Source organism: Agelaius tricolor, unplaced genomic scaffold (genome assembly GCF_023055355.1).
Source record: "Agelaius tricolor isolate 1412-34295 unplaced genomic scaffold, bAgeTri1.0.p SCAF_1, whole genome shotgun sequence".
Taxonomy (NCBI): Eukaryota; Metazoa; Chordata; class Aves; order Passeriformes; family Icteridae; genus Agelaius; species Agelaius tricolor.
In genome coordinates, this window is record NW_027269261.1 from 15,050,590 (window position 1) to 15,078,076 (window position 27,487).

Consider the following 27,487-nt stretch of genomic DNA (forward strand, 5'->3'; position numbering starts at 1 on the left):
CACTGAGGACTGCAGAAGGGCAGCAGGTGAAAAGCATCTGATCTTGCTTCTCAACACTTGATTTTGCAGCACTCAAAAAGGCTACAAATGATTCCTAAACAAGCAAAAGTCTTATCTAGGTTAGACTAGGCTGTCTGCTATCCTTTGGGTATGGAGTGAACATCTTTGGAGATAGATGGTACGGGTGAGCTAGCTGATGTGTCACACAAGCTATTTTAGAGTCATTTGCTTTTCCATCTGCTATTGCAAAGGCCGAAATTTTCTGTTTAAAACTAACAATACCTCCATGAAAGGCAGAAGGAATAAATACTTATGGAATACACAATTTCTGTGCTTTGTTCAGCCTGCTCTGATACTATTTTCTAACCATACAAGATGGGAGTGTTGGACTGTTTTTTTTCTAAATGAATCATGACATGAGGAAGGTCAGCCTTGGAATTTTTCTTCTTATGTTGGTTACAACAGCTGAGTTGCTTTACGAGCCTGGCCAGCTTTTCCCACCTTTGAGAAGGAGAGGGATGGTGAAGGGGAATGAGTGCATGCAATTTCCCAAGCAAATGGGAGAACATAAAACATAGGGCAGTAAGTAAACATTAATAAATAAGATGTAAAGTATCTATTTCAACACGTGTTCAAGATTGATTTCATTGGCAATTACAGTGACTCCTGTAATAAATATAATGAATGGGAAAAGCTAGGAGAAGAGCTGAGGAAGCAAGGGAGAAAGAGGTAGGAATCATTGTAGAAAAGCAGGAGAAAATTTAGAAAGAAGGAAATGTAACAAAACTGATGTAGCAAAGAACTCTTTCAAAAGCAGCGTTCACAGAATACCATAAAGTTAATTGAGGAAGTTACATAACCCTTTTGAAAGCTTGCTGCTACCAACATTTTCTCCTCTTGTGCTGTGCTGGGTGTTGGCAGCTGAGGAGCTGGAATGCCTCACTGACTCAGAGTGCCCTGTGGCAAATCCCTTACCTCAGTGCGCCTGTTTTCCCAGCTGTAAAACGGGAATACTGCCTCTAACACCTCATGGAAATGATGGGAGCAGCATACAGTTAATGTTTCTAATTGGGCTTGCAATGAGTAGCAAGGAGGGAAGGATTGTTCTCCTACTTTGGACTCCAGGTTTTCTCACTGCTGACTTGATGTCTGAAACATTATTGTTCCCAAGGCACAGCTGCAAGAGATGCTGCAAGTCTTTTATCAGACACTGCTCCTTTTTGCAGTGTACAACAATTTTTATTGGTCTTTGTTTGTGGGAGTTCTTTTTAGTTGTGCCAAAGTTGCAGTTTCATAGATGAACATACATATCCACTGCTGGGAGAGCAAGGGAGATCTGCTGTGTGGGGCTGTAGATGGTGCAGGTGAGTTAGGAAATGCTGCTTCTCTTCCTTGACGGGTTGCCTAACTTGGAGTAGGTATCTGTACCTCTGTTTCTTCAGCTATGAAGCAGGTGGTGCAATACCGACTGACCTCAAAAGCAGTGGAATTTGGGGTGGTCAACATGGAACTGCTGCCGTACAACTGACCAGACTGAAAGATGTTTTCCATTTCAAACACTGCTTTTACTTGGAGAAATCTCACTCCATCTCAGGCTTTCCCCCTTTCCTTCTTAGTACTTCTTGTTGAAATTTTTCATGTGTAAAAGCCGTATCTTCCCCAACTGTTCTGTGTGAAGTTGAAAATTGTTTGTTGCCATGAATTAAATTTAAAATATTTAGTTTCTACACTGTCAATATACATGGATTTAAACCTCCCTGAATTATCCTGTCCTTAGTCTTCAGTGGAACACAAGACATCTCATACTTGGAGAAAATGTGCCTCATAACTCACAAACAGGGCAGTAATAAATGTGCTTCTCCTAATGTTTTAATTCCTACTTAGAACCTCATGCTGGGGTTAATAGCTGCCTTCTGCTCCATCTGCCCAGGAGCACAGTGTCTGTCCTGGGGCACCACATGGAATCAGGAATGTGCCCATGTGCTACCTATTGCAGGAGCCTGAATCCCAACATGTTTCAAGAGCAAGCTTCTGGGTAACAATATGCGTAACCCTTTTTGTGCAATTTGCAAAACCATACCTCTCCTGACAACTTCTGGTACATTTACTCTCTTTTTCTTTGTCAGGATCACCAAACTGCTTGGAAAAAAAAAAAAAAAAAGAAAGAAAGAGAGAGAGAAGAATGAAAAAAACCCCAAAAACCAAACCAGTGATTTATGTGACATACTTGTAGAACAAGCTAATGTGTGTTTGTAGATAATGAGATTTATAAAAGATAATATAGGATATAAATCTCCAACCTACAATTTCCATACTCCAAAATATGACATAAACCATTTAATATTGTAATGAGAAACATTGTAGTGCGTATGGGTGTTTAGGTTGGCAGATAAGACCAGGTGATTCAGACCACATCAAAGAACTCCCTCTTTTTAAAGCTCTGAACTTAATTTGTTATTTTCTGACAATAAAAACTGAATTATAATTGTTTTGGGGTTTTTTTTTCCACATGCTGACATAATAAATTGTAAATCATGTCAGCATCTGAGCCTGGTTTTAACTACTAATTCGTTAGTACTGCTGTTTTATGAGGTCAGCTCTGTTTTATTTGAGCCCAGAAAGGTATGTTCTATTGTCTATCTTGAGTCCTAAGAATTCCCAGAAGATAGTATTATATTATGTAGATTTCTCAGGTGTATGTAGGGTTTTATACTGAGAAAGCTAAGTTTTGGGACAGTTCTGGTGTTATTTTTTAGGATAATAGTCTTGTCTGTTGGAGCTAAAAATAAGGAAGTGAGGATGATTAAGTTAAGTCTATGTAGACAGATATAAGTGTAAAACCATGTAAGCAGATTTATGCTTTAAGGTCAAGATCAGGAGGGAGATACATTACCGAGGAATTCTGCTTGGGGTTTGTCACTGTCAGCATTTAGGATGCCCAATAGATATTGGCAGAGTAGGTAATTTTCCTTGGTAATTTGCAGATTGGCATGTCTTTGCAAAGCAGTTTAAATTTGCCAAAGAAGTTTTTATCCATGTGACAGAAATATTACCAGGTTCTGGTCTGCTTTGGACTTCAGTTTCTTTGTGCTGTCTGTAAAGGCATGAAATCAGGAGGGGTGTCATTGTGTCAGCTATGAAAAAGCATGAAAAAGCCCCCCTGACTAGGAAGTTCTGGGTGGCCATAAGCACCAACATGAGTTGGAACAGTCAGAATACTACTCAATTTTTGCCTCAGTTTGATATCTTGCTCCCTTAAACTAGTTCATTGAATAAAGACAAATTTTCCTTTCCCAAACAAAAGCCAGATGAGAAAAAGTCAAGTTCAAAACAGCCGTAAATGAAAAGTGTTATTGAAAGGTATCTTCTTGTGTACACAAGAAATTAAACTTTAAAGGAAATAAAAGAATGACTGGCATGAAGCTTTAACTTTGCTGGTTATACCAGCAGGCATCATCCATTTATTTCATGGGGAAAAGACAGGAGATGAAAAAGGCTGTCAGTGGGGCAGTGATATTCAACAAGCAGCATCATCTCTCCTGCACAAGTTTCTCTTGCCTGTTTGTCATGTGGAAGGATGAGGAAGGCTGTCCCCTCTCCACAGAAACCAATGCTCAGGTCTCTCAGAGATGCCCCAGGCTCAATCCCCATTACTACAGAAGCTCCATTTGTCAGATGCTGTGGATGGGACTGCGTTAGGGGGGAGCAGAGAGGAATTTTTCCCCTTGGGCTAGAAGCCTCTCAGTTGTTTTTTGTTTCTTTCCTTCCAGAATTATGGAGTCATCTCCATCTTGACTAAAATGAAACATTTAACACATTTTAAAAATTACTAGTTCATGGCAATTTAGAGCTCTCCACTATGGATAGAAGGTGAAAAAGGATATTACAAACAGCAAGGTGTTACTTACATAGCATGACAATGAAAATTCAGGTGATATAAATGTTCAGTTTGCATTCTCCTGGCACAATACTGATCATGTATTTTAGAACTATTTAGGTAAATTCATCTTGTCATAGATCAGAATGTAATGGTGACTAATTGCAAATGTTAAATAATCAGAGTGTGTATATAAACAAAAAAAGATTAAAATGCATATTGTATAGGTCAGTTTGCTGTAACCTTAAGGGTTTGGGAGGGAGATAATTTGTTCTGGGGCTGATTTGTGTTGATCGACAATGTTTTCATATTCAGGTTTTCTTCATGAGCAGGAAAAATCTTTAAATTATATCAAGTACACCTATCTAAATTTTCAACTGATTGTGCATAATACTCGTCTTCATAAAACTAATTATTGTTGCTGTCACCATAACCTGGCTAGGTTTTGTTTATGTCTTGTTAACTGGGTTTCATGTTAAATTATCCCTGAAGCACCTACACAGGTACTTTGCTGTAGTTATATAATTATGAGGACTCGTTCTAAATATATTCTTTTACCCTCTCTCCCTTGCTTTCTCTCTTTCTGGTAACAGTCTTCGTTCCACTTCTGTTTCATTAAATGCCCTTGCCTTACGTTTGTCTTGACTGGCTTCTATTTACAGAAATTGTAAACCAGTTGAATGCTCTGAGCAGCTTAGATGAAGATCAAGATGACTGCATAAAGCGAGCAAATATGCCTTCAGCTAAATCAGCCAGTTCCTCTGAAGGTCTATGAGCTTTCATCCTTTCTTTCTGTTTCTGATTGTATTTACTGTGACCCATTACCTTTTGACTCCTGCCTGTATTCAGCTGTCAGTTTTATCTCTGTGCTTCCACCCAGCATGACTCTCAGTAATTTGTAGTGCATCCAACAGGTAACAACATGATAGAGAAAGAGCCTGTCTCCGCTACAGCTCCGTTGTCATCTGATAATGAACAAGAAAGAAAAAAAAATACAAAAAAAAAAGAAAGAGGAACCACCAGACCCTAAGCTTAAAACAGTAGTTGTATAGTCAGTAATACTTGACCTTTCTAAGGTGACAAAATGTCCTCTCTCTGCTTTTATGTTCACATTACATCCAAAAATTAAAATTTCCTGCCTATAGTTAGCGTGTATGTGAACAATCAAAATCACCGTATTTAGCTCGTTAGATGTTCCACAACATTTATTTAACGAAGGAAAGAGAAGGCTTTTTTAGAAGTCATTTCTGTTACATAATGTTCTGATCAGCAAATAGAAGTTTCATTCATTTCATTTTTTTTTTTCCCTTTGTTGATGTACCTACTGGACTGTGTTAACTTAGTCGTGCAGTTCGTGCCATACCCTGGTGCAGTGTTTCGAGGGACTGTTGACACGGAGCTTTTTGAGCTCCAGATACGTGTGATGAACTGCTTGTATCTATTTTAAAACAATATTCCAATTTGTTCATAGAGCTTATCAATAAGCTTAATTTTCTGGAAGAAGGGGAGCAAGACCCGGCCAACTCCAGCACGAATCCTTTTGGTGATCCTGACACAGCAGAATTAAATCCATTTGGAGACCCTGATGTAGAAGGTAATGAATTTGTTTTACATAATTCATTGCTACTTGCAAATGCTTTGTGAAACATGATTTTTATTTCTGTAGGGCTATAAATGAAAAATTTTAATTGATTAAATACAATTATTTAATGTAGCACTGAGGTAGCAATAGCAATGACCCAGTTGCTACTAGAAAATTGTTTTATTCTTGGAGTCACATCCTTTGTATTGAGGCACATTCATATTTGCCACTGGGGGCTACCAGCTGAAGCAGAGAGTTTTAGACCTATCAGGTGTGTTACTAGTACTCACCTTATGTGGTATGAATGAGCAACACATTCTGTCAGACAGCCCTGCTCCACGTGGGTGATGGTTTATATCATAATTTCCTTCACTGCAATCTTCGCTGCATCTCAGCTATTCTTGGTTAGCACTAATCTTCATTATTACAATTTAATTTTCTCTTTTTTATTCTTCCTTTTTTTTTTTTTTTTTTTTTTTGCTTTTATAGCTTCCTCAGTTTAGCCTTCTGGCATTTTGCCTTGCACCACATGCTAGGTGTTAATCCCCTTTCCAGACTGACATGCCCATTCTTGTTCCATTTGGGTGAGATGTACAACCCCTGTAAATTTTTAATCTGATAAGATTTTGGCCGTAAGGCCAGAAGGGAGCACCAGGACAGCAAACATCTCTTCTGTCCTCAACTCCATGCCCAGATATTCAGGCTCCCATCTGCTGGATGTATCACTTTTAGCTTGCAGCTGCTCAAAAGGCCAATTCATGGTTGATTCCTAAGTCTGAAGCTGTACTCAGCCTTTCCTGTTCAAAGCTCCAAGACTTCTCTTCCTACAGAAAATACCAAGTTACTCTGTAATGGCAATGGAGAACCACACTGAGCAGGAGCAGCCCAGGGTGCAGCCAGGGGATTTCTACGGTCAGGTCAAAGAGAATGGATTTCCAAGCTGCATTTTCCCCCTTTGGTCACTCACTCTCTTTGGACAAGCTGAATATTTACTCACAGCACAGTTTTTCTGCCTTCAGAGTCTGCAGGGAATGATGTGGGTGGAGATCGAGTCTTGTCATACTTTGGCTGTGGTGTGACTCACAGCTTGTATTTCTGAAACAGGGACATTGCACTATCTTCTGTATTTGGCAACTGAAGCCATAAAGCCACTATCCTGGGCACCTTCTCCTTCCTATAAAGTTGTCAGATTTTTCTAGAGCTGCAGAAGTGAGTTATTTCAGCTTTGTAGATGCCAATATATATGGATTAGGTTCTGGTGTCCTAATCTTTGGCTTTATTTCGTGTCTGTTCCTTGACAGTGATCCTTTAGGATCATGGAGGGAAGCAGAGTAAGTGGGAATGTAAACCCCTCTGGTAGTCCATAAATAACTTGCTCTAAGAGGCATAGTCTATATTCCTTTCTTCCTTCTCTGCTTTAGAAAGAAGAGCTCCCTTCTCCATGGAGAAAGCTGTACAAGTCCTGTCCTACCTAAACTGCTTTTCCCAAACCCTACTTTTCTTTCCTTTCTAGAGAGAACCCATTCTGGAAGAAAGCAGTGGGTGTTCTGGCCCCAGAATACAGTGACTTTTTCTCATCTTGGGGACAGGGAGAAACCGCTGGTGGTGTTTCTTAGTACTGGAGTAGCTCAATAACTTGTGGCAAGCTCCCCGTGAGCAGCCTGCATCCAAGACATCAACTTGCTTATGTTCCCAAAACGCTCTCAGCCTATCAGGGGTACGTTTTTTTTCATAATTGTGGTTCTTTTGGTGACGTCTGCCTTTACAGTCATCTTCAGTCAGAGGTGTGGACACTTTTCCATATCTCTGGGTCTGTTCTGTGCACTTAGGACAGTCTCTGTGATCGGACTCTTGGGTCCCATCTCCAGCTGTGGGCAGCAATGCTGAGTTGTTGGGTGTGTGAATACCAAGTGTTACTCCCACACACAGTCACTGTCATTCAGCAGTCAACACACCATAACAGGACAGTGTTTGGGATAAACAGGGTGTCACTAGATTCTTCCTACTATGTCATAAGGTGTTTTTTATTTGGGAGGAGTAGACCTTCTGTAAGGTTCATGTGACAGTGTCTTCCTGGAGCACTAAACCAGGCTGAAAGATCTGAAAGATCAGCTGAAAGAGTGATTCCCAGGCTATCAGACAAAGAGTTGGACATCTAGTGTGGCATTTTTAAAGCTTTTATGTTATGATGATTGGCTTCTGAGGGATTCTTCTTTTTACCTCAGACACCTCTGAGAATCACTGGTTCTTCCACTGTCTTGTCCCTATAATGGGAACTGGTTGTGTTCCCATTACCTTGCTTGGCCTTCTTGACATGTGCCTTTCCTCCAGTCCTCTTCCTCCACAGAAAGTTGAGGGGGAGAAAAAATGGTGCTGAGACAAATTAGAGAAGATGGTTTTGGTCTTCAGCAACAGCAGAATCTGCTATGTATTTTTATGGCTAATTGGATCAGTGTCTCTACATGGGGATCACCTAGACATTAGCATTTTGGGGAGATTTACCTTTGTTTTGAAATGCATTTTAAGGCTACGCAATATCATAGATGTTCTTATCCTGTTGCCCAGCTACTGAAGGCTGACCTGTTTGTGTCCCATTATTCACTCATGATTCTTCTATTCTGAGACCTCAGTGAAACTTTTAATACTGCCATCTACTTCTAGGAAGCTCTTTGAGACTGTGCCTGCTTGTTTGCTTTTGCATCCTGAAGTGAATGTAACCTTTTTGGTGGCCACCCCAGAAGCTCGAGAGCATGACAGAGGTTCAGGAGTTTAAGGCAGGCTTTCTCCTACAGGCTTAAAGAGTCACATTACCTGTTTCACTTGTCTTGTGATCTGCTTAAATCAAGAGATTAACTTTTTATGTGTGCAGGGATGAAGTATTTTTCTGTTCACTTACATGTTAGTCTCTTTATCTTTTTATCTGGACAAGGCATAATCTGGAACTTAGACTTTGCGAAAGTTCCGATTCTTCTCTAGAATTTGTTACTTAATTTCCCCAAGACGTGCAGAGCAGCCAGCTGGAGCCTCCTTTCATAAGTACTTTGCCATCAGATGTGAGGAGGCATGAATTGCTATTTGGCAGGGATATTCCAAGGATATTCCTATCAAGCCTGTAATGTGTGTGCTCAGAGTTACCCAGAGTATGAATATGTATGTGTTGACAGTCACTCATAGAGAAAGGAGGATTACTTGCCAGTAGATACTTGTTTCCTAGACAGATATTTCTTGTGCCTGTTCACAAACCAGCTACTTTCCCTCTATCTTCCTAATCCCATAATCACTTAACCCTGGGAATGTGGGGTGGAGAGAAACTAGAGGCGTGAGTGCATGCTGTAGGTGTGGCATGGCAGAGGGTCATTAGCAAGCTGGCTCTGGATGCTGCTGGGATTTAGAAAGTCCTCAGTGTCAATGATTTTACACACACAGCAGAGTGAATGGGCATATCAACAAGTCACCTCAAAAAATCTTCAGATGTGTTTCTTGGTTGACATGTCAAATTGAGGCTTATTTCCTCTGTATCTACTAGGTCAGCTAGACATTAGAAATCCTGGAAAATCAAAAATAATCTTTTTGAACACTATATCTCTACAGCTTTATACTAGATTACCTTTGCATGATCGTATGAGGACAGCCTTTTGGATTTTTAGTCACAGTGCAACAGAATTATAAAATCAGTTAATTTCTGTGCAGAATATTTACTTGGGGAAGTCAACATGTGCAACAAATGAAAGTAAAAAAACCACAACATTCTTTCATCACTAAAGTTTTTTTTTTTTGTTTTTAATTTGGTAGGGAATACAAATTTTTAAGTTGTGTATGACCTATACAACACACATGAAACATGAGGGTAACTCTCTGCTGGTACCCCCTGTCATTTAGACCACCATTTACTTCAGCAGCGTATTTCATCACCTTGTGTGTGGACTTCTGAGCTCCCTGCAGCATGTTTTACTCTGAAAATGAACAGTGTTACAATGCAGCAGCAAACCCCAAATCATTCCAGGGTACTCCTACGCACAGAGCAGCACGGAACCAACTGAGAGGAAAATGGTGCCTCTATCCCTTCTATTTCTTCATGAAAAGCAGTGTGTTGTGAGTGTATGAATAAAAGGATCAGAAAATCACCAGTGGTGTATGGGGATGCCAGTCTTTCTTTTCTCTTTCTAGAAGCACTGGGCAGTTCCAGCTTTGCTTGGTGCTGTTTGTTGGGTGCTCCCATCCCATGGTGCCCGTGTGCCTGCAGCCCGTGGCGTAACCCAGCACCTTTCACATGTGGCTGCTGCTTTCATCCTCTGCCAAGGGGAAAGCGCTACGTGCCATGTTTTGGTGGAGGTTTTGTTTGGTTTTAAGGGATGTGTCACAATATGTTTGTGTTACAAAAGGCAAGTGGGTTGAAGGGCAGGGTGATTTCTGGAGATGCTCTGGCTGATTGTGCAGATAGGTAGTGCCAGAGTGATTATGATCACAAACAGTCTTTCTCAGTGGAGTTAGGGCAAGTAATGTTTCCAGAATCTGGCACAAGAGCAGCTGGTGCTTCTGCTGGAGTAATACTTCTACCTCTCTTGTTGTCACTCCTACCCCTGTGGCTTTATTACTTAATCATGCAAAATTATGTTGTGTTTGACCCTTAATGTGCCAAACTGCAAGCATCTTTTTCTTTTTTTTTTTTTTTTAATTTATATCAATGTAGAGACTGTAGTCCTTGTGGAGCGGTGATGAATGATGTAAGGAAAGCAGGGGAATCTGTGCTGCCTTCAGAATGTAAAAGCAGCTTCAAGAGGGAAATAGACCCCTTATAAGCTGTTGTATGTTTAGCCTGCCAAAGTGCACTTCTGAGCATCATTAACTCTTTGAGAAAATGAGTCTGTTACAGAAAAGTGACAGGTGACCGTGGGTGTGACTTTAAGAGCAGTGCTGTTGAGTCATCATCATAACAACTTAATTTCTTATGGAGAGGCTTGAAAACTTGTTCTAAAGGGTTTCAGAGACCCCATGGGAGAGAACCTGTTTGGGTTCAAGTGGGGACCCTTGTGGGAACCCTCTGTCCCTTTGGGAACATTGAAGGAAGCAGAAGGGGGAGGAAAATGGTATCCTGGATGGCAAAAGTAGACAGAATGAGTAGCCAAGTTAAGTGGGTTTTAGCTAAGCCTCTACAAAATTCTGCCTATAAAAGTGTCTTGAGAATGATATTTTAGAAGCTTTTTTAATTTCAGCCTGTATGTAGGATTTTGTGAAATATTTTAGTTAATAACAAGCCAGAGGTGTCTGAGCACTTACACGTAACACTGTGTGTGTAAGGCCAGACATGTAGTTCCTGTTGAGCCTATGAAAAAGAGAAAGAATTTTGTCATAGTTAGGGTTACAGCACCTGATCCAGTGTTGAAATAGAAAGAATTGCAAAAACCATTTGCATTGCCCCTTAAAATTTATCAGATTTAAACAAGCATTTAACTCATTGTTTCCAGGAGACACTTAAAAGCAAATTAAAAATAAAAGCTTACAACATAGTTTTAAGAGATTATTTTCCCTGAATGTTTTTAACTTCAGGATGTATTACTGACTTTCCTTCTTGTGTGTTATCAGGTTTCTCTCAGATATGATAATGTGTATTTATCAACAGATTCATGTGCAGGTGCAATGATCCATCATATGGAGTTGCAGAAGCAGCTATTTGTGGTTGTCCACTCTCTTGATAAAATATTCTAATATTTGAGCAAAGTTTAAAGTAGTAAAAAGTTTGGTTAAAGCTTTGTCAATAAGCCACACTATTTGAACAAGGTATTAGTCCTTTTTTTCTTCATTTCATTAGTTATTTTTGCTTTGTGTATGGAACTGCCTTCTGAGGACACATCTCCAGAGCACTTCTGCTTGCTCTAGTTCATCAAATCACCAAATGTGTGGGTAATATTTGAGTAGTATTCTGACTACCATGAGCTTCAAGGCATGGTGTGTACAGTATATCCTGTGTATACAGTGAGGGTGGGATTTGTGTCCCCTGACTTTAAAAACAGTTTGGACATGTAAGCTTTGAGTGTCAAGGAGTCAGCTCAGCTGCAAATACCCACACTGAGGACATCTCAGGGCAAGCAGAATGAAGCTTTTGCTGGCCTTGACCACTTGCACTGGACACTAGAATGACCTATGTCTATATGGAACCACTTTTCCTGTTTAGCTTAAAATAAATGAACAGATACATTTTAGATATTGGGCTCTGCTCTATTTCATCTGTAGTACTCTGAGGGATTCTTGCTTGATTTGATCATATTTGTGCTTTTAAGAATTTCTGCCTTGAATGCTTTCTCCTCCCTTGTCAGTTAAGCTATAGACTTTCAATGTTATTTCACTGGGGCTTGCTCTGAAACAGCTTTCTTAAAAGGATGTGGGCTTATGATCACATCACCCCATAACCTAGGGTTAATGCACAAACTGCTGTGCAGTAACTACACTTTCTCCCAGCATAAGTTCCCAGTAGTTTATTCCCTTCTCTTAAGGGATAAGCATTTACTCTGGGGTGGCAGTGAACACGTGCACTACAGCTGACATACTGCAAACACACTCCCTGACTTTCTCCTGTATGGTCATGTTCCAGCATGGGTCTGTTCTTTGTCTGTATGATCATGTTCCAGCATGGGTCTCCACAGGCTGCAGGTGGATCTCTGTAGTCCTGAGAAGAGCTAAAGCCTTTCCTGCTCTGAGCCTTTGCCCTGATCCAGTGACTAGTCCAGTGCATAGAGAGGTGAAGTCAGGGATCATATTCCTATCCAGCTAGGAATGGCTCTGGCTCACACTGTAAGTTAGAGCTGGTCACACTGCATGGGGCAGGGCTTTCCATCACCTTGGGCTATGCTAATGGCTGGGTTCAGGGTGAGCTGGATGTTTGCTGGCAGGGTAGACAACTCTCACATTTTCTAGCAATTTGCCAGGATTAGCAGCTTTGGTACCTCATCCATCCAAGCTCACCTAAGCACAGTGCTTCCCTTTGTTCATTGTCTGACTAGAGAGTTCATCTTCCCAAATATTTCTTCAGTGAAAAATCCACTTGGAAGTCCATCTTTTTATGTTTTAGACTCTTGTCACAAATAACTTTTAGAGTTGCTCTGTCAACCTTAAAAGTATGTTTAGTCCAGTTTAGTAACCATACCTCTGAAAAACACACACTTGTCATTAAGAATAACATAGATATGGTTATTGAAAGTTATGTTTTAATGACGCTGCATTGAAGTTCCTATTTGTGTGGATTTTGAAAGTATATCACATCTGGTATTGAACAGAGCTGCTGATTATTTGATGCTGCAAGAACAGTAAAATTAACATTACCTGTTTGTCTTTGTTACAAATGTTGTATTGCTGTATGGGGATTGGCATTATTCAGTATGCAGAAGCCATTCAGTGTAGAATAAGACACTGCAGAAAGGACAGTACACAGAGAACAGCGTGCAGCTCCAGCTTGTACAACTTTTTGTTGTACAGCCGGAATAAAAGATGAGTGATTTGATTATCTGTCTCTTTAGGGTTAATTTAAATCCATTTTTACAGTGAGATTATGTATTGTTAGCAGGGGCACATGTATTTTGATATGTAATTACTGGTCATACATATTTTGATATGTATTACTCATCATAATAGCTGATGTTTAGTGCAGTAATATTAAGAAATTAAAAGGCCACCTACTTACTATCACCATTTTTAAATCCAGTATTATTATAAAATACAGAATGTCTTTTTTATTTATTAAAAGCTCAAATCAATAATTGGGAACATTTTGTTAGGACACAAATTGGCTAATAGTTTGTGAAAATGTTTTTATATCCGTTGTGATGCCATTTTTATGACAAATAAGACAACTAACAACTGATGTTGAAATAGCTGTAGTAAGTGAGAAAATGAAGCCTATTCAATTAATATAGTCTAAATTAAAAGACCTTTTGAAAGACCTGTTTTGGAATAAACAAGCATGAAAATTCACCGAAGACTATAACTTTATGTATTGAGAGTTAAGAAGCAGACCTTTTCATATGCCTTTAAAATATAAAGATCTGATAAAATGGTTTCAAATTTTTAATTTGTTAAATCTGTTTAATTTTCTTTTTTGTTGTTGTTATTTGGTAGAACTTCACCCTGAAAGAGCTTCATCTTCAAAGCCAGAAGAAAGTTTCTATGTTGATAGTTACAATCCCTTCAAGGATGAAGATGCCCCAGAGTACCTAAACCCATTTGATGAGCCAGATCACCCACCTGAAGCACCTGGAATTGTAAGAGATTCTCCTCCACAACCTGCAAAAAGGAAAAACATCAGGCCAGTGGATATGAGCAAATACCTCTATGCAGATACCTCTAAAGCTGAGGAGGAAGAGCTGGATGAGTAAGTATGATTCTCCATCTTTCAGCAGCTTTGCAGGCATTAGTAGTGGGATCCCTGGCTTAATCTTGAGGTGTATTGGGTTGAACCATGGTGATCCTTAATCATCTCCTTAGGACAGACTCATCCTTGGGCAGCTCAGCAGCAGGAAATACCATACCCCCAGGACATGCTATTCAGCTGAACATGGTCAATGAGGAACTTTCCTTTGCCTTATTGATAGCAAACAACTTGATAGGGAATAAGTCTGGGACCTTTCTGGCATTTCATGCCCTTACAATTGCAAATGAGCCAGAAATCAAAGGAGCAAGGCCTTGGGCCATTATTTTTACTACAAAAAATAATAATTTTTGCCAATGATAACAGGGAGTTTGTTTTATCTTGATGCAGTATGTAAAAAGGAAGAGCATTTTGCAATCTGCATAGCACATTTTTGAGAATCTCATGAACTGAATATATATGGGAACAATAGCACCATATGCATTTACTTAGGTTATTTCTTTCAGCATGACCACACATAAAACTTTTATAAACTCACACTGACTGCCTTGTATTACAGTATAGAAACTATCAGGAAGGGAGAGCTTTTTGCAATTCCTTGGGAGGTTGGAAGGTGCATCCTTAATCCTTGTTTGTGGTCATTAGTCACCAACCACACCACTCATGAGACAGCTTATGGTGATTACATCTGAGCAATTTTACAGACAATTCTAATTAACATTTAATTTTACATTATTTAATGAGATTTATCATGGCATGACATTTGCATTGCTTCAATATTAACAGAGGTATGGTATCATCATCTTCCTGTTTCTCTGTAGATAGCTGTGGTCTAGGAAATGGAAGGATTCCCAGGCACCCTAATAGAAACATGAAGGGCTCTGCAGTTTTTTCCTTTTAAAGCTCTGTAGCTGTGAATTTAATATTGATGTTTGGTCTGTGAAAAATAAAATAAAAAATAAATAAAGGGCATTGGGAATGATGCCTCTGCCAGCTCCATTTGTCAGGACAGTGCCTGAACAAACATCACTGGTTGCTGTGTCTTCAGAGCACAGTGTGATCACACTGACAGCCACACCAGGCATTCCTGGTCATTCCCTGGTCACCAGAATCTGTAGGGAATAAAAATGTGTGTATTTTACATCCACCAAGATACAGGTATAGAGGACAGCAAAGATTGAAAGGAGCAGAAAGAGAAAAAGCCGCATGGATGAGCAAGTAAAGAATTTTCTCTGTTTACTGTTTCTACTTCCATTTCCACCCTAAGCACATCTATGCCAAAGGAGCTTGTGGCAGGATTGTAACCCTTCCTTTTGCTGTGTACTGGACTTTAGCCCTTGGTTAACAACAGCCTCCTTCTTGTTTTAATTCAATTTTCTTCATTGTTTTTTTCCCTAAAGATAAAGTTAATACATAGGTGGATTCTACGTGAACATAAAACTGGTATGTATTTTCATGATAAAACAGTGTCCCATGGGAAGATGGAAGGATAGTCAGTAAACACTTTAAAATCAATTTTCTACATCCTTTACAAAAGTTTTTTATGTCCTGACCCCCAAAGTAATCTTCCTCTCCACATTTTCTTCTGAAGTTACAGGAGCAATACAAAAAGACCTGGAGATCATTTGTTGAGTGCATTGGGTAGAGATGTGGCAAGGAGAACCCTTGAATCTTTATACTGAAACACTCTGGAGGAATGAGTGTAATGATAAAAGTCCAGTCTAGAAACACAGGACATGTAATATTAGATGACCTCTACAAACACTATTTTGCCTCATCTAATGTCCTTAATTTTCAAATTTTTAAGTAGAAAGCTTTTGCTAAGGCATGATCTGGTGAGCACCAAATGCAGAATTTTTACAGGCAGTGCCAATTGGTGGTTTTTTGAGTGCTCTCAGTCATGAGGGTTTATGTCCAGGTGTGTATTGTTTTTACCTACTGTGAATATTGATGCATTTATTATCTGCATAAGTGGGTAATCGTCTTCCAAGCCTACTGAAGTCTAGGCTTCCGTGGCAATTTGTGGCAGAGAGTTCCACAAGAAAACAAGATCTCTAATGCAATGTGTTTCCTCTGTTGATTGTAAAAAAATTCCAATCCCATACCGTCTCTTCTGCTGGCTTATCAAAACAGCAATTAGTGATATTTGATTTACCTGCCATAAACATTTGTTGTCTTGTCTGTCTCTAGCATGTTCACCTTTCCTTGTCACTTGTCTGACTGCTATCTTTTTCGATCTCTCTTCATACAGAAGTCTCTTCATCTCTCTAATCATTTCCACCGCCCGTCTCTGGACCCTGTTATTTCTTCTGCTATGTGTCTATTTTAAGATGTGTTGACTTGGCCTGAGCAGTGTATTCAAGACAAAGCTGAACAACTGAGTCATATCATGAGAATAGGAAACTTTGCATGTTATTTTCAACCTCTCTCATAACATCTTGTTTTTTGAGTTTTTAAAAATTCTCTTTCATTTTTGACTACCACTGCTCAAGGGCTGTCCTTTTGAACCTATAGGTGGAAGGCATGAAACGGAAGAAATGGAAGGCTCCTGATTTATTGATTATCAGGAAATACAATGTATTTTTACCCCTATGTCTTAATGTTTAATTGGAGTTCACTTAATGTACTGCTTGGCATTTTCCCCTTACCTTTTGTGTGGAGTGCAGTGCTGTGTCCTGAGAGCATGGACACAGCAGTTAGCATCAGGACCCTTGTCCCACTCTGCCCTGGCAGATCCCTAGTTCTGATTCTGGACTCGGAGCTTACACCAAGTGCCCCAAGAGCTGAACTCTGACTCCAGTTTTGTAACAGACTCTCACTGTAATAATGTAAAAGGTACTTGGCCTCAGTGCACCTCTGTGAAGGATTTACCTGGGGTTATTTGCTTCTTTGAAATGTATTTGAGTAATGTTTGTGAAGACAACTAATGCTTCATAACACACACAAAGCACAGTCACGAGCATAAGCATCGTGAGGCATTGCATGGCACAGAGGGACTTAGGTGAGCCAGTACATTTACTCTGCTGCAAAACTGTGCTCTCAAAACATACTTCCTCTGGCTAAATTCTCATACCTAGCTAAAGATAAGGAACACATTTTTGTGTTTTTTGTTAGTTTGTCCTTTTGTTAGTTTGGACATTTCATGGATAGTGTAAAAGTCTGCTTTTGTCTTTTTGAATTTTATACATTAATATCTACCTGTTAGTGAATATCTACCTGTTAGGCACACCTTGTGAAGTTAATTATTTGAAAATAGCACAGCTCACAACTGCTTAATGTATAATGCTTTCAACCTTAGTTCTTCTGATTGGCAAAATTGCCTGACCTTTTAGCCTGCCATGCTGACAGCTTTGGGTTTCCTCCTCAGTAAAATGTTTATTTTTAAATTTCTTTTCAGCTAACTGGTAAGACTGATCAAAATTTTTAAATTGGTCAGAATAAAACTTGCTTTCCAATATCATTTGGCTCTGTGGCTTCTTATCTTGTTAATCATTGTATGGCTTAGAATTATGCACTGTAATTGGCAAGGCTATCGAGTTGCCATCTGCTGAAGTTGCCTGTTGCACAAGAAGCCACAAGCCACCACACTGGCAGCGAGTTTAATGCCAGGTATCTTGTCAGGTCTGAATTCTTTAAATTTTGTGGAGGACAGCCTAGTGTCTTTTTAGACAAATCATTTTATGTGAAGCCATTGAATAACTTCACAGAACCAGTAAATATGGGGCTGACCTCAGAAAAAAGTGCTTTAATATTTTCTAGCTAAGGCTCCTTTCCACGAGACTTTTCAGATGTTTAATTTGTTGTAGAGCCATGTGGAAGCTGTTGGACCAAACTCTGCTACGTATATCAGATCCTCATGACTTCAAACTTGATAGTTCGTTCAGAGCAGAACCGTTTTGGTTGGGTTTTTTATGTATTAACATTATTTTTCAAAAATCTTGCTCAATTTTTGTAAGACAAATTAAGAGTAGTGCAGAGAGGAAGGTAGAAGGTAGCACATGTGCATATCTGTTCTGTGCATGTACCTGTGTCTGTTTCTGTGACCAAAATGTGAGGGTTTAGCCTGGCTTTCAAACAAGTTCTTCTCTAGAGGAAAAAGTCCTTTTAGCACTTCCTTCTGATGGGTACAGAGGATAATTTTTCAGGATGACACCTGCAGTGCAAGCAGTTCTGCAGCTTAAAAATTCAAAAGATGGTTCTTGCAGACCTGTTTACTCTCATTGATAAGGTGTTGGGGTTTTTCTCACACCAAAATAATTTTAACACCTTACATATACGCCTTTCTAATTCAGAGGTAAATTCCTGCCAAACATGCTGTGCCTGTTGGCTGTTCTAAAGGCCGACTTGTGGAACTAAATAAAAACCTTGTGCTGTCCCATAGAATGCATTGTTCTTCAGCCTTTATCTCTTTTATCTTCATTTTCACCTCCCTTTGAACTCTCTGGTGTCTGAAGGCAGCTGAGCTGGGCTGTCAGCTAAATTAGAGCTACTGACAGCTGGATGCATTCTCCACTCCAGCCTGAATGCCTCCTTTTCCTACTGCCTCCCATGGAAAACACCCTTCTGTTTCCATTTAACTTGTTCCTTTGGTTGCCTTTAGTTTTGATTGTGCTGGTGGCTTTGCACTTGATGGGCAGCAAAGTGGGAGCACCTGGAAGTTGCCTTCAGTCAACAAATGAGTTATTTTAGTGTTAGTCTTTCCTTTTGCTTCAGGAGTTGGGTATCTTTTTCTGTAAGGAACAGAAGCAGCAGATTCTTAGAAAGATCTGGAGATTTTGTGCCTGATTTTCACTTACATGCTTTGGTAAACATTGCCTTTCAAAAATAGATTTCTGTGGTGTGAGTTATTAATTGCTTGCTTTTTCTCAGTGAAAACAGGATTACTGTAAATTGCATTGAAATAAAGTCTAAAGTTTGTCTGTGAGACTGAAAGATGTTTTTATACTAGAAATACAAAGGAAGGAGAGAAATTTGATGTTGTGTGGAAAGCAACTGGATGAATAGTTGGTTTTTACTGCTGTTGTAGTTCTTAAAAATAGTGTGTACTAGCTCCTGACTCTTATCCTGAGAGGGAATTTGTGAATAGATCTAAGGTAGACTTATTTAGTGCATTAGTGTTTGCATCCAGAACTGATTTCTAGGGGACTTCAAGGGATTGAGGTTATTTGTTGTGGTTGGCTACACTGCATATGATAACTGTATGCAGATAGATTATTGGAAATCATAGTTTGAGATATGTGATAAATGTATCTTGCAGGGGAAAGGGGGACTAGAAAAGAATAAATTAATGTATCCATTTCATAACTAACTAATCCAGTTTTGGATTGCAAAGTATGAAAAGCAAATAGTATTAATAATGAAATAATTCAGTGCAAAAAAGATTCCCTTAAGTATCCTTAGCAGGATACAAAGCTGCTGTAGAAGAAGTCATTATTTGATATATTATTGATTGATTGATATTTGATGTATCAAGCTAACATAAAATTTGGCAGGATTTGGTTATGGAGGTATTTACTTAAGGTGGTACAAATGCAGAGTTGGAACACAAACACCCAAGTTAAGGATAATTCTTTGGACTGCATCTACTTGGTGGAGGATGTTTACTCTGTAACATTCTCAAATAAGGTTTAGTTATAAAAACCAGTTTCAAAATAGACAGGTGATGCCTACTGGTCTGCAGAGAGATATATGCAAGTCAGTGGTTTTCTTACTCTGTTCCATTCCCTAAGGTGTTTTCTTCAAATGGTGTGGCATCTGTAAGCTTCAGAGTTTGAAATACACTGGAGGCTGAATGTACCCATGGAGGCCAAACTTTCCAAAACTGGACAGCCCAGAGTGAGCCTCTAAAGCCCTGTGGGAGCATGGCTGTACCAGTTGCCTGTTTCTTAGTTGTTCTAATCAAAATGTCTATGTCCTGTTCATTAGAGTGCTAAACACCCAGCAGCTTCACGCACATTTTTTGGTTTTGATCTTATCATAGAATCAGATCACTCTTTGATAGATAGGGAATTATAATTGGAGAGTTAGCTTTATGCAGTTGATAAAACTTCTGCAATTTACAGGACTTCATAAAAATTATGGAAATTGTGACTGAATAATGCAGTTTTAGCTGTTGTAACTCACTTTTCAATTGTATGAAAATGTAGTATTTAGAAGTGTATAAAGGTAAAACATTCTTATGTGGGATAATAAAAGCATTTTAGTCGTTGACTTTCCTAAGCAGGTCTTATTTTTGGTTTTATTTCCAAGGAGATAGCAAAGAAATGTGTTTCCCTTCTTTTAATTAGATCAAATCCATTTTATGAACCAAAATCAAGCCCTGCTTTAATTAAAGTTGCTCTGCAAGAACCAGAAAAGAAGATGAAAAGAAAGGCTCCTGAACCCCCAAACCTCTTGCCAAAGACAGAGATGGGCATGGGTGAGAACATGTCAGCAATTCCTGCATCAAGGGAGCTTTCTTCCTCTCCTAAGGTAAGCTTTTCATACCAAAATTTTGTCTTTGTTCATACCTTTCTGTGCATTGTAAACATCCTGTTTATTTCTGCAGGCATCTTGAAAGCTTTGCCAGTGCTTAATAAGGTGTTGGCTTGTCTCTGTTCCCTTGGTTCATAGGAAGGGTGCAATGTAGGAGCTGGTATTTTTTTCTTTAAGGATTTAATGACAACAGTAACAGCAACTGCAGTTTCAAAGAAAAGAGTCTTCTAGTAACCAGTGTTACAGGACAGCTGGATATGCCATGGAGAAGGAAGAAAATCATGTTGAACAGTGCTTTGTCCTGATCTATTTTAATGCTCCTAAGCCTTGCCCCCGTTGAAGAGTCTGTCTCCACATTTCTGTCATAAATCTGGGTTTTAAAAGCTTAGTACTATATATTTGTATTGGGATTTATATATGTCCAATTGCAAAGCTATGTTGAAGTAATAAAAAAAAAAAGTCTACTTTAAATCAGGTTAACTGTTTACTAGGTTTACTAGGTTTACTAACAGCTAACTAGGTTAGCTGTTTAGAGTTAATTTCAGTGGAAGAGCTGTGGGTGTTTTATTACTACACAGCCAACTTCTGTCAGTATGGATTTCAACTCCAGTTTTTCAGCAGTTAGCAATGCTTGTGCTTTTTCTTTAAACAAAATAAACATTTAATAGTGTAAGTTAATGGACCTTTCTTAGAAATGAATGTCTTACATTGTTTTAAAGGCAGGAAAATGAGGACAGAAAGCCTCCCTTCCAGTGTGTCTTGCCCAATGGATGCACATTATCATCTGCTTTGCCTTGAATCAGAGCTACTGTACTGCAGTTTCAGAATTGAGGGAAGCTGCTTGTCATACCTGTCATTTCATTGTGTAATTACTTAGCCAGATTGCTCACATGTCCTTGTCCACTCAGGCTCTGATTTGTTGTCATTTTACCACTCAGTCAGGCTAAAGAGTATGAGACCAGAAATCTAATCTCTGTCCGCTCACTGCAAAACAAAACAGTGGAGTGAGACTACAAGTACACTTCACAAGTTATTCTCCATATGCAAAACCGCAAGCAGGGATATATGAAATCAAAGCACAGCAGTTTTATAATGCTCTGAAATGGGATTCAGTCCTGTTAGCTGGAGTTTCTGTATGAGTTTCTGCATGAAAAGTGACACATTATTTCATTTCTGGTGAACTCCGGCTCTTGGGTTAAAGCAAAATGGCCAAAGCAAAGCTTTCTGGTACTACCAAGGCTGTGAATAGACATCTGTGGAGATTTTTATCAGATTGCTTGGTGGAAATTGTGTCCCCCTTGCTCATTGTTTGAGAAGTGTGTTTTTACAGATACGCATCCAAGGAAATGTGTCTCTCCGCTTCATATGTGTCTTTGCTGTGCTGAAATAATAACATGTTACTACCAAGTTTGGTTGTTGCAGTTTTTGTCTGCCCTAGATGAAGCTTTAGAGTGTCTGAAAGGTGGAATTGATTTAGAAAAGATTCAGGATCAAACTTGCTGAGAAGAGTGTGCTGTTATGGACAGTCAGGTAGTTCCTGCTTTTCTGTGTGGTGTTACTTGGTGAATATTTTGGTGCCTGCCTGCTTGCAGCCCACCTTTCTGCCCCTGACCCCGAGGCACAGCTGAGATCAGCAGAGGTCCATGTGCTGAAACACTGATTTTCATTAGGGCTGGGAGGGAAAGCAGAGCTCAGTGCTCACATGCTCTTTTATCGGAAAGCTTTAATTAATTTGTTAACAGGATTTTGGAGGATAGGAGGCATTAGGGAAGACTCCAAAGCAGATGTTATGTCCTGGTTCATTATATTACAGTGGAAAGTTTTGGTGAGTGGGTGTGTTAAAATATTGTACGGTCACTTGCAATGCAGAAAGCTTTCTGTGAGCTTAGTCTTTTTTCTGTGCTTGAATTGTTTTGCACTCAGATCAAAAGCACTTTACTTGGAATGCTTCTTGAAATTTGGAAAAGTACTGGCATTTAAAAGAAAAGAAACCGTTTTCTCACAGAACAGTACAAAATAGTGCCCAGGTGGGACTTGGAGTGTTGGCACAAACGACTTTGGCACACATGACTTTCTCTATTATTGCTCAATAATAGAGAAAATGTTTAGCAACTCTGGAAAAACTTCCATCCAAAAGTATAGGCGCTATACAAACATGAACTTAGTACATGCCCTTATGTAAGGGAATAGTCCTATAGAGGTAAACTTAGGTAAAGGAAGTTAAATCATGTCAGTATTTTGTCCAAGTTTGCTGTGTGCAGAAAGTTTTGGGAGTTGTACCAGAGGCTAAGTGTTTTCAGCAGGTTCAGTTCCCTGTCTTGGTTGTTGTCATAGGAAGTGCCTGTGGAGCAGAAATGCTAATCTTTAAACTACACATACACAGCATTAATATTAGAACTTCAGAGTTTAAGGGAAAATATTCCAAAAGCTCCTCTGCAAATCTTTGACAGAATATTTGTTGCTCATTTTTCCTTCACATGCTAGTGGCATTCATCACGTTGGCTGAATCCAAAAAAACACAAACACTGTCATTGCCATCTACACACCAACAAGTTTATTGAGTGATGAGCAGTCAGTTACCTGTAGTAGCAAACCCTTTCCAAGCCTCTTCAGTGTCTTCCCCTTGAGCAGGTCCTTTTGCTACTTGGAGATCCTCTGTCAGCTGTACTGGTGAGGAAGGGTCAGTTACCTGTCTTAGATAAGACAGGGTTTAACACTCCATAAAGGTCCAGCTCTTCAGCCCACAGAATTAGCTCAGTATTTGTCATATCTGAGTTTGGAGGAAGTTTTGCTTTCAAATTTTTTTATCTATTCACACTCCCTAAAGGAATATCTTAATTCTGTCCTGTATTGTGTATCTCTTCCAAATTAATCTGAGTCATCAGAGAGAGTTTACAATGCAGAGTCTGAGATCTGGAGTTACCCCACAGTTAATCATCTCAAATGACTTGAAAACTATGGTGTGCTGACTCTATTTAGGTGAGTCTGACAAGGTGCAAAGCTGTAATTAAGCTCTTCAGTCATCAAACTGCTACAGTGCTGTCAAGCTCAGCAGTGCTGAAGCTTTGTTGGGCTTGTTACTGTTACACATCTGTTACTACTCTTTGCATGGTTTGGATAACCAGGTTCTGCCTTTCACAGAGGTGATAGAGACTTCAAATTTCTCCCACTTGTTGACTTTGTGGAAAACAAATGTGGTCTCAGGCTCAAAATGTGGTATCAGACCAGTACATAGCATGCATATCAGTGCTCATCATTGTTTTATCTGATTGCAAAATATACATATGAACTTCAGCAGGGTGAAATCTCAGCCAATTTCGGATTTCTTCTCTTCTCTGTGTTGAGTTGAATTTATTTGAAAGAAGATCAATCCCAGAGCTGGCACCTGTATCTTATAGTAGAGGAGCTAAAGCAATCTGTCGCTGCAAAATCAAGGATTTTATTGTCTTTGTGAGAATGAAGGGGCAGGAATGCTACTGAATTTATGTAGGAAGTAAAAAATTATTTACTAGGGAGGAGGAAACAGGTAAGCATCCTCAACCATAGAGTTATATTTAAATGTTAGAAGAAAATACTTCTTGCACTGGATTGACATTTACTCATTGACTCCTTTGAAGGATAGCATATGTCCTTCACTTTCATGAAACAATTCTGAGAGAGGCTTTTCTTGGGATTTGGTGTATTCAGGTTATTGCCAGACTTTAGCCAAAGCTCATGTTGATTCCTCATGAATCCATCAGGTTTCTGCCATTACCATTAAACTACGGAAAGTGAACAGGTTTGTTGTATTTGGTGAATCCAGCTTGGTTTCACATCCTTTCTCCCATCTTCAGGGTCTGGAAGCCTGTGTTGGTTAAACACATTCCTTACAGAGCAACTGCTGCAGGCTGACAAGCTGCCTGCCTGGGATTTGGGAGCTCTCAGAGCTCCATCTCACAGCTGCCTGCCCAGAATCTCCCAGTAAATGAGACTCCTGCACTCCATCCTGGGGATAGATCTTTCTCTGGCAATACAAGATTATATGAACAGACATAAAATTGATACCAGACCACAAGATGCTTTTTGAAGTTTACTTTGAATGGATTTTTAGTTATGCCTTGCAACTGATGAAAGTGTATGGCACCAGGAGAGGATGATAAATCAGCTTAAGACTATCATTATTGTATACACCATTTTTGCCTTTATGAAGATCATGGTACTGCTGGTAGTCATGAAAACACAGGAATTGGTTTTGGTGCTTTTAGACAAGAACTTGTGATGGCCTTTTAAGTCAGTGGAAGAGGAGAATACACATTCACATGGCAGTCCAAAGCCAATAGTAACATCTCTGTTTGTCACCATCATTGTTAAAGCTCTCTCTGTCTCTCAGTTTAAAACTAAACTTAATTGTTTTGCATGCCAAGTAATAATCTGCTCTCTCATGCCAGACAAGCTAGCTGATTTAAGCTCTAATGAAACATCTACAGGAAATACAGAATGACTTTCTGCATGACATGTAGTAATCCATCTCAATCCAGTATCCCTGGTAATCTGCTGTGTATCTGCGATGCTTCAGGATGTTCAGGCTGTCCAGAAAGATTTCTGCCTGATAGACAGTTTGCCCTTCAAGCAGCAAAGGAGGTACAAATTACTTCCTTATCAAGGAAGAGAAATTTTCAGATACTTCTCCAGGGAACAAGAAGGAACCTGTAATTTTTTTCCTCCTTCTCATTTATTCTAAACCAGAATAAATGCTTAGAGGACAAAACAGGTAGGTTTAGTGGAACGGGGAGAAGTGACAGATTCCCTCACAGCTCCCAAGATATCAGAGATCCTAAAGTCTCCAGTTGCTTGTTTTCTCCGCTTTTATTTACCTCAAGATTATCAATGCTATGTGTCGAAACAGTAGGAAGACTTCATCCTAAAACACAGGCACAGAAATGCAGCTGAGTGGAGGAATGACAGTAAATTTCATATGGGAGATGAAGATCTCTCACTGTCTCTTGGCATCAAAAGTATCTCCAGTTGTCCATTCACATAAGAACTTCCCAGCTCTCTGGAACATCTTCTTCAATAATTTTGCTTCTTTTCAGCCTCACATTTGCTGCCAAGGAATTGTACAGCTTCTTCTCATGAGATCTTTGTCACTCCCTATGTAGATAGATGGTTCAAGCCCAAGCAAGGCCTGGAAGGTACTGGATAGAATTGGAGGATGTCTACTGTAATGAACTTCAGCAAAAAAAAAAAAGCCACTCTAAGAAAATCTGCCTTTACATGCAGCCCAAAGACATGTTTTCTATTAATAGGAAGAAAAACAAGCTGCACACATAATATGAACAGAGAGATAGTGAGAGGATCATATGGAAGCACAGAAAAGTCATTCAACTCGCTGCTTTTCAAGTGTTAAAGAGTAAAAGAGGCTCCATTTTTAATCCAATACTTAAGCAATTCCTTATTACTGTTTTCATGAGTTTTAAATGGCGTTTGTGAACTTTACTATGTTGCCCTCATATTATTTCCGTGACTGGTGCCAACCCACTGTTGGACATCAAGACTATAGAGGAAACCAAGCCTTTCCATGTTCTTGTGTGTGGCTTTCTGCCCTTCTGACTGAGGTATCTTGTGCCCATGCTGTCAAAAATTTAGGTGCTTCTCTATAGTCACAGTATCTCTAAGAGAGATGCTTCCTTCAGAATCTGGGGGTTAAAACCCTCAACAATTTGCCCAAATGTTCTGTAGCAGGAGTTTTGCCCAGGACTGGAGGCAGAGCTGAGTTGCTTCCATCTTCAGCCCCTTACTTCTCTCTTTGTCCCAGAAGCTGGAGTATCACCTGGATGGAATGGATGGATCCTCACATGGTGGCTCATGCCACACTGTATGTTCTGCTCTGCAGGGAGCCAGTCTGTGTGCTGAGCCAAGGGCCAGCAAAAGGCACTGCTTTCTGTGACTATTGAGTGCTGTCCAGGAGCAGGGAATGGGATCCTTCCCTCTGTCATGAATTCCTTATGTATGGTGCTAAGCTGATCTCTTGAACCAGATTTTGTACTGTGGTGGTTTATTTGTTGTTGGTTGGTTTTTTTTTTCCTCAAGTTCACAGCTGCATCCAACACGGATAAATTACCAGAGCTGTTGGCCTGACTGTAGTGCCATGCAGCTGACAGGGTGCTGTTTTGTGTCACATGGACTATCCTCAAACAAACATCTCTCTGTAAGATCAGGTCTTAGGTGACTCTCACAGAGGACTCAAAAGCATTAGCTTACAGTAATCTGGAGGTGGATTTCTTGTGGACCTCTGATTTTACTCAAATATATATATATATATATATATATATATATATATATATATATATATATATATACATACACACTATTATACAAAGGGTATTATTAAAAATGTATTTGTAACCATAATCTTGGAACACTTGATTTGGCAACTTTAAGTGCTGCTACTTACGTGTAGGACTGCTTCTTCTTTTGGTCCTTATTAGTAGTGGGGATGCAGAGAACAGGTCTCCAGAGCTGTCCTGGAAAATATTTTTTATTTCAAAATTAATATAAATAATATCCAGGTTGATAAATGCTTGACTGCTTCGATGATTTTCATGATTACTCTTTAAGGTATTTGTGCATTATTGGTGCAATGTAGCTCCTACTGGAATGGATGGAAACTTTATCAGTGCCTGCAGCAGTTCTGGGTTGCACCAGTTACCACTTCTGCAAAATGTCTGTGCAAGTAAGGTTTGGTAACTGCACCAGCATTATGACATTCCAGGCTTCACTTTTCATATTTTAAATTTAAACTTACGTTTGCAAATTATACATCTCAGATTTGTTGTCATAAAACACTACTTCAGTAGTTGTGGAAAAGGTGCATTGAGATTTCTGGAGTGCTGCAGTTCTTAAATATCAGCACTTCCATGGCAGTGTTTGGTTTCCCTCCCAGAGGACAAGGGAATTTGGCACAGCCACTGGCTGGACAGCCAGAGCAGTCCTGGCCTGCCCAACCAGCTGAATGACAGCTCTGGTGAGATCTAGGCCAGCTTCTGAGAGATGTCATCTGAAAATCCTTATCTCCAGTGAGGGCCTTTTATTTTATTCTATTTCCTGTGAGTTGTTTGCCTTCACTTCTCTGGCAGAAGGGAGCTGTGGGGAGGCAGGCAGATGGCACAAGGCCGTGGGCTCCTGATGTAGGTGCTGGAGAAGCACCTTCCTGTGG

General features: G+C 39.6%; 1 protein-coding gene across 12 annotated transcripts in view; it reads left to right on the forward strand.

Annotated features, from left to right (window-relative positions):
- The window catches only part of EHBP1 (EH domain binding protein 1), a 204,976-nt gene that overhangs the window by 80,651 nt on the left and 96,838 nt on the right, over window positions 1-27,487 (forward strand). For 8 of the 12 annotated variants that reach the window (XM_071424399.1, XM_071424450.1, XM_071424418.1 and 5 more), the window contains exons 8-11: window positions 4,540-4,644; window positions 5,349-5,471; window positions 13,569-13,821; window positions 20,106-20,289. In XM_071424399.1, the coding sequence (XP_071280500.1) occupies window positions 4,540-4,644; window positions 5,349-5,471; window positions 13,569-13,821; window positions 20,106-20,289 (665 nt within the window). The remainder of the gene's footprint in view (window positions 1-4,539; window positions 4,645-5,348; window positions 5,472-13,568; window positions 13,822-20,105; window positions 20,290-27,487) is intronic. The other 4 variants (XM_071424428.1, XM_071424443.1, XM_071424434.1 and 1 more) reach the window with 1 other exon arrangement.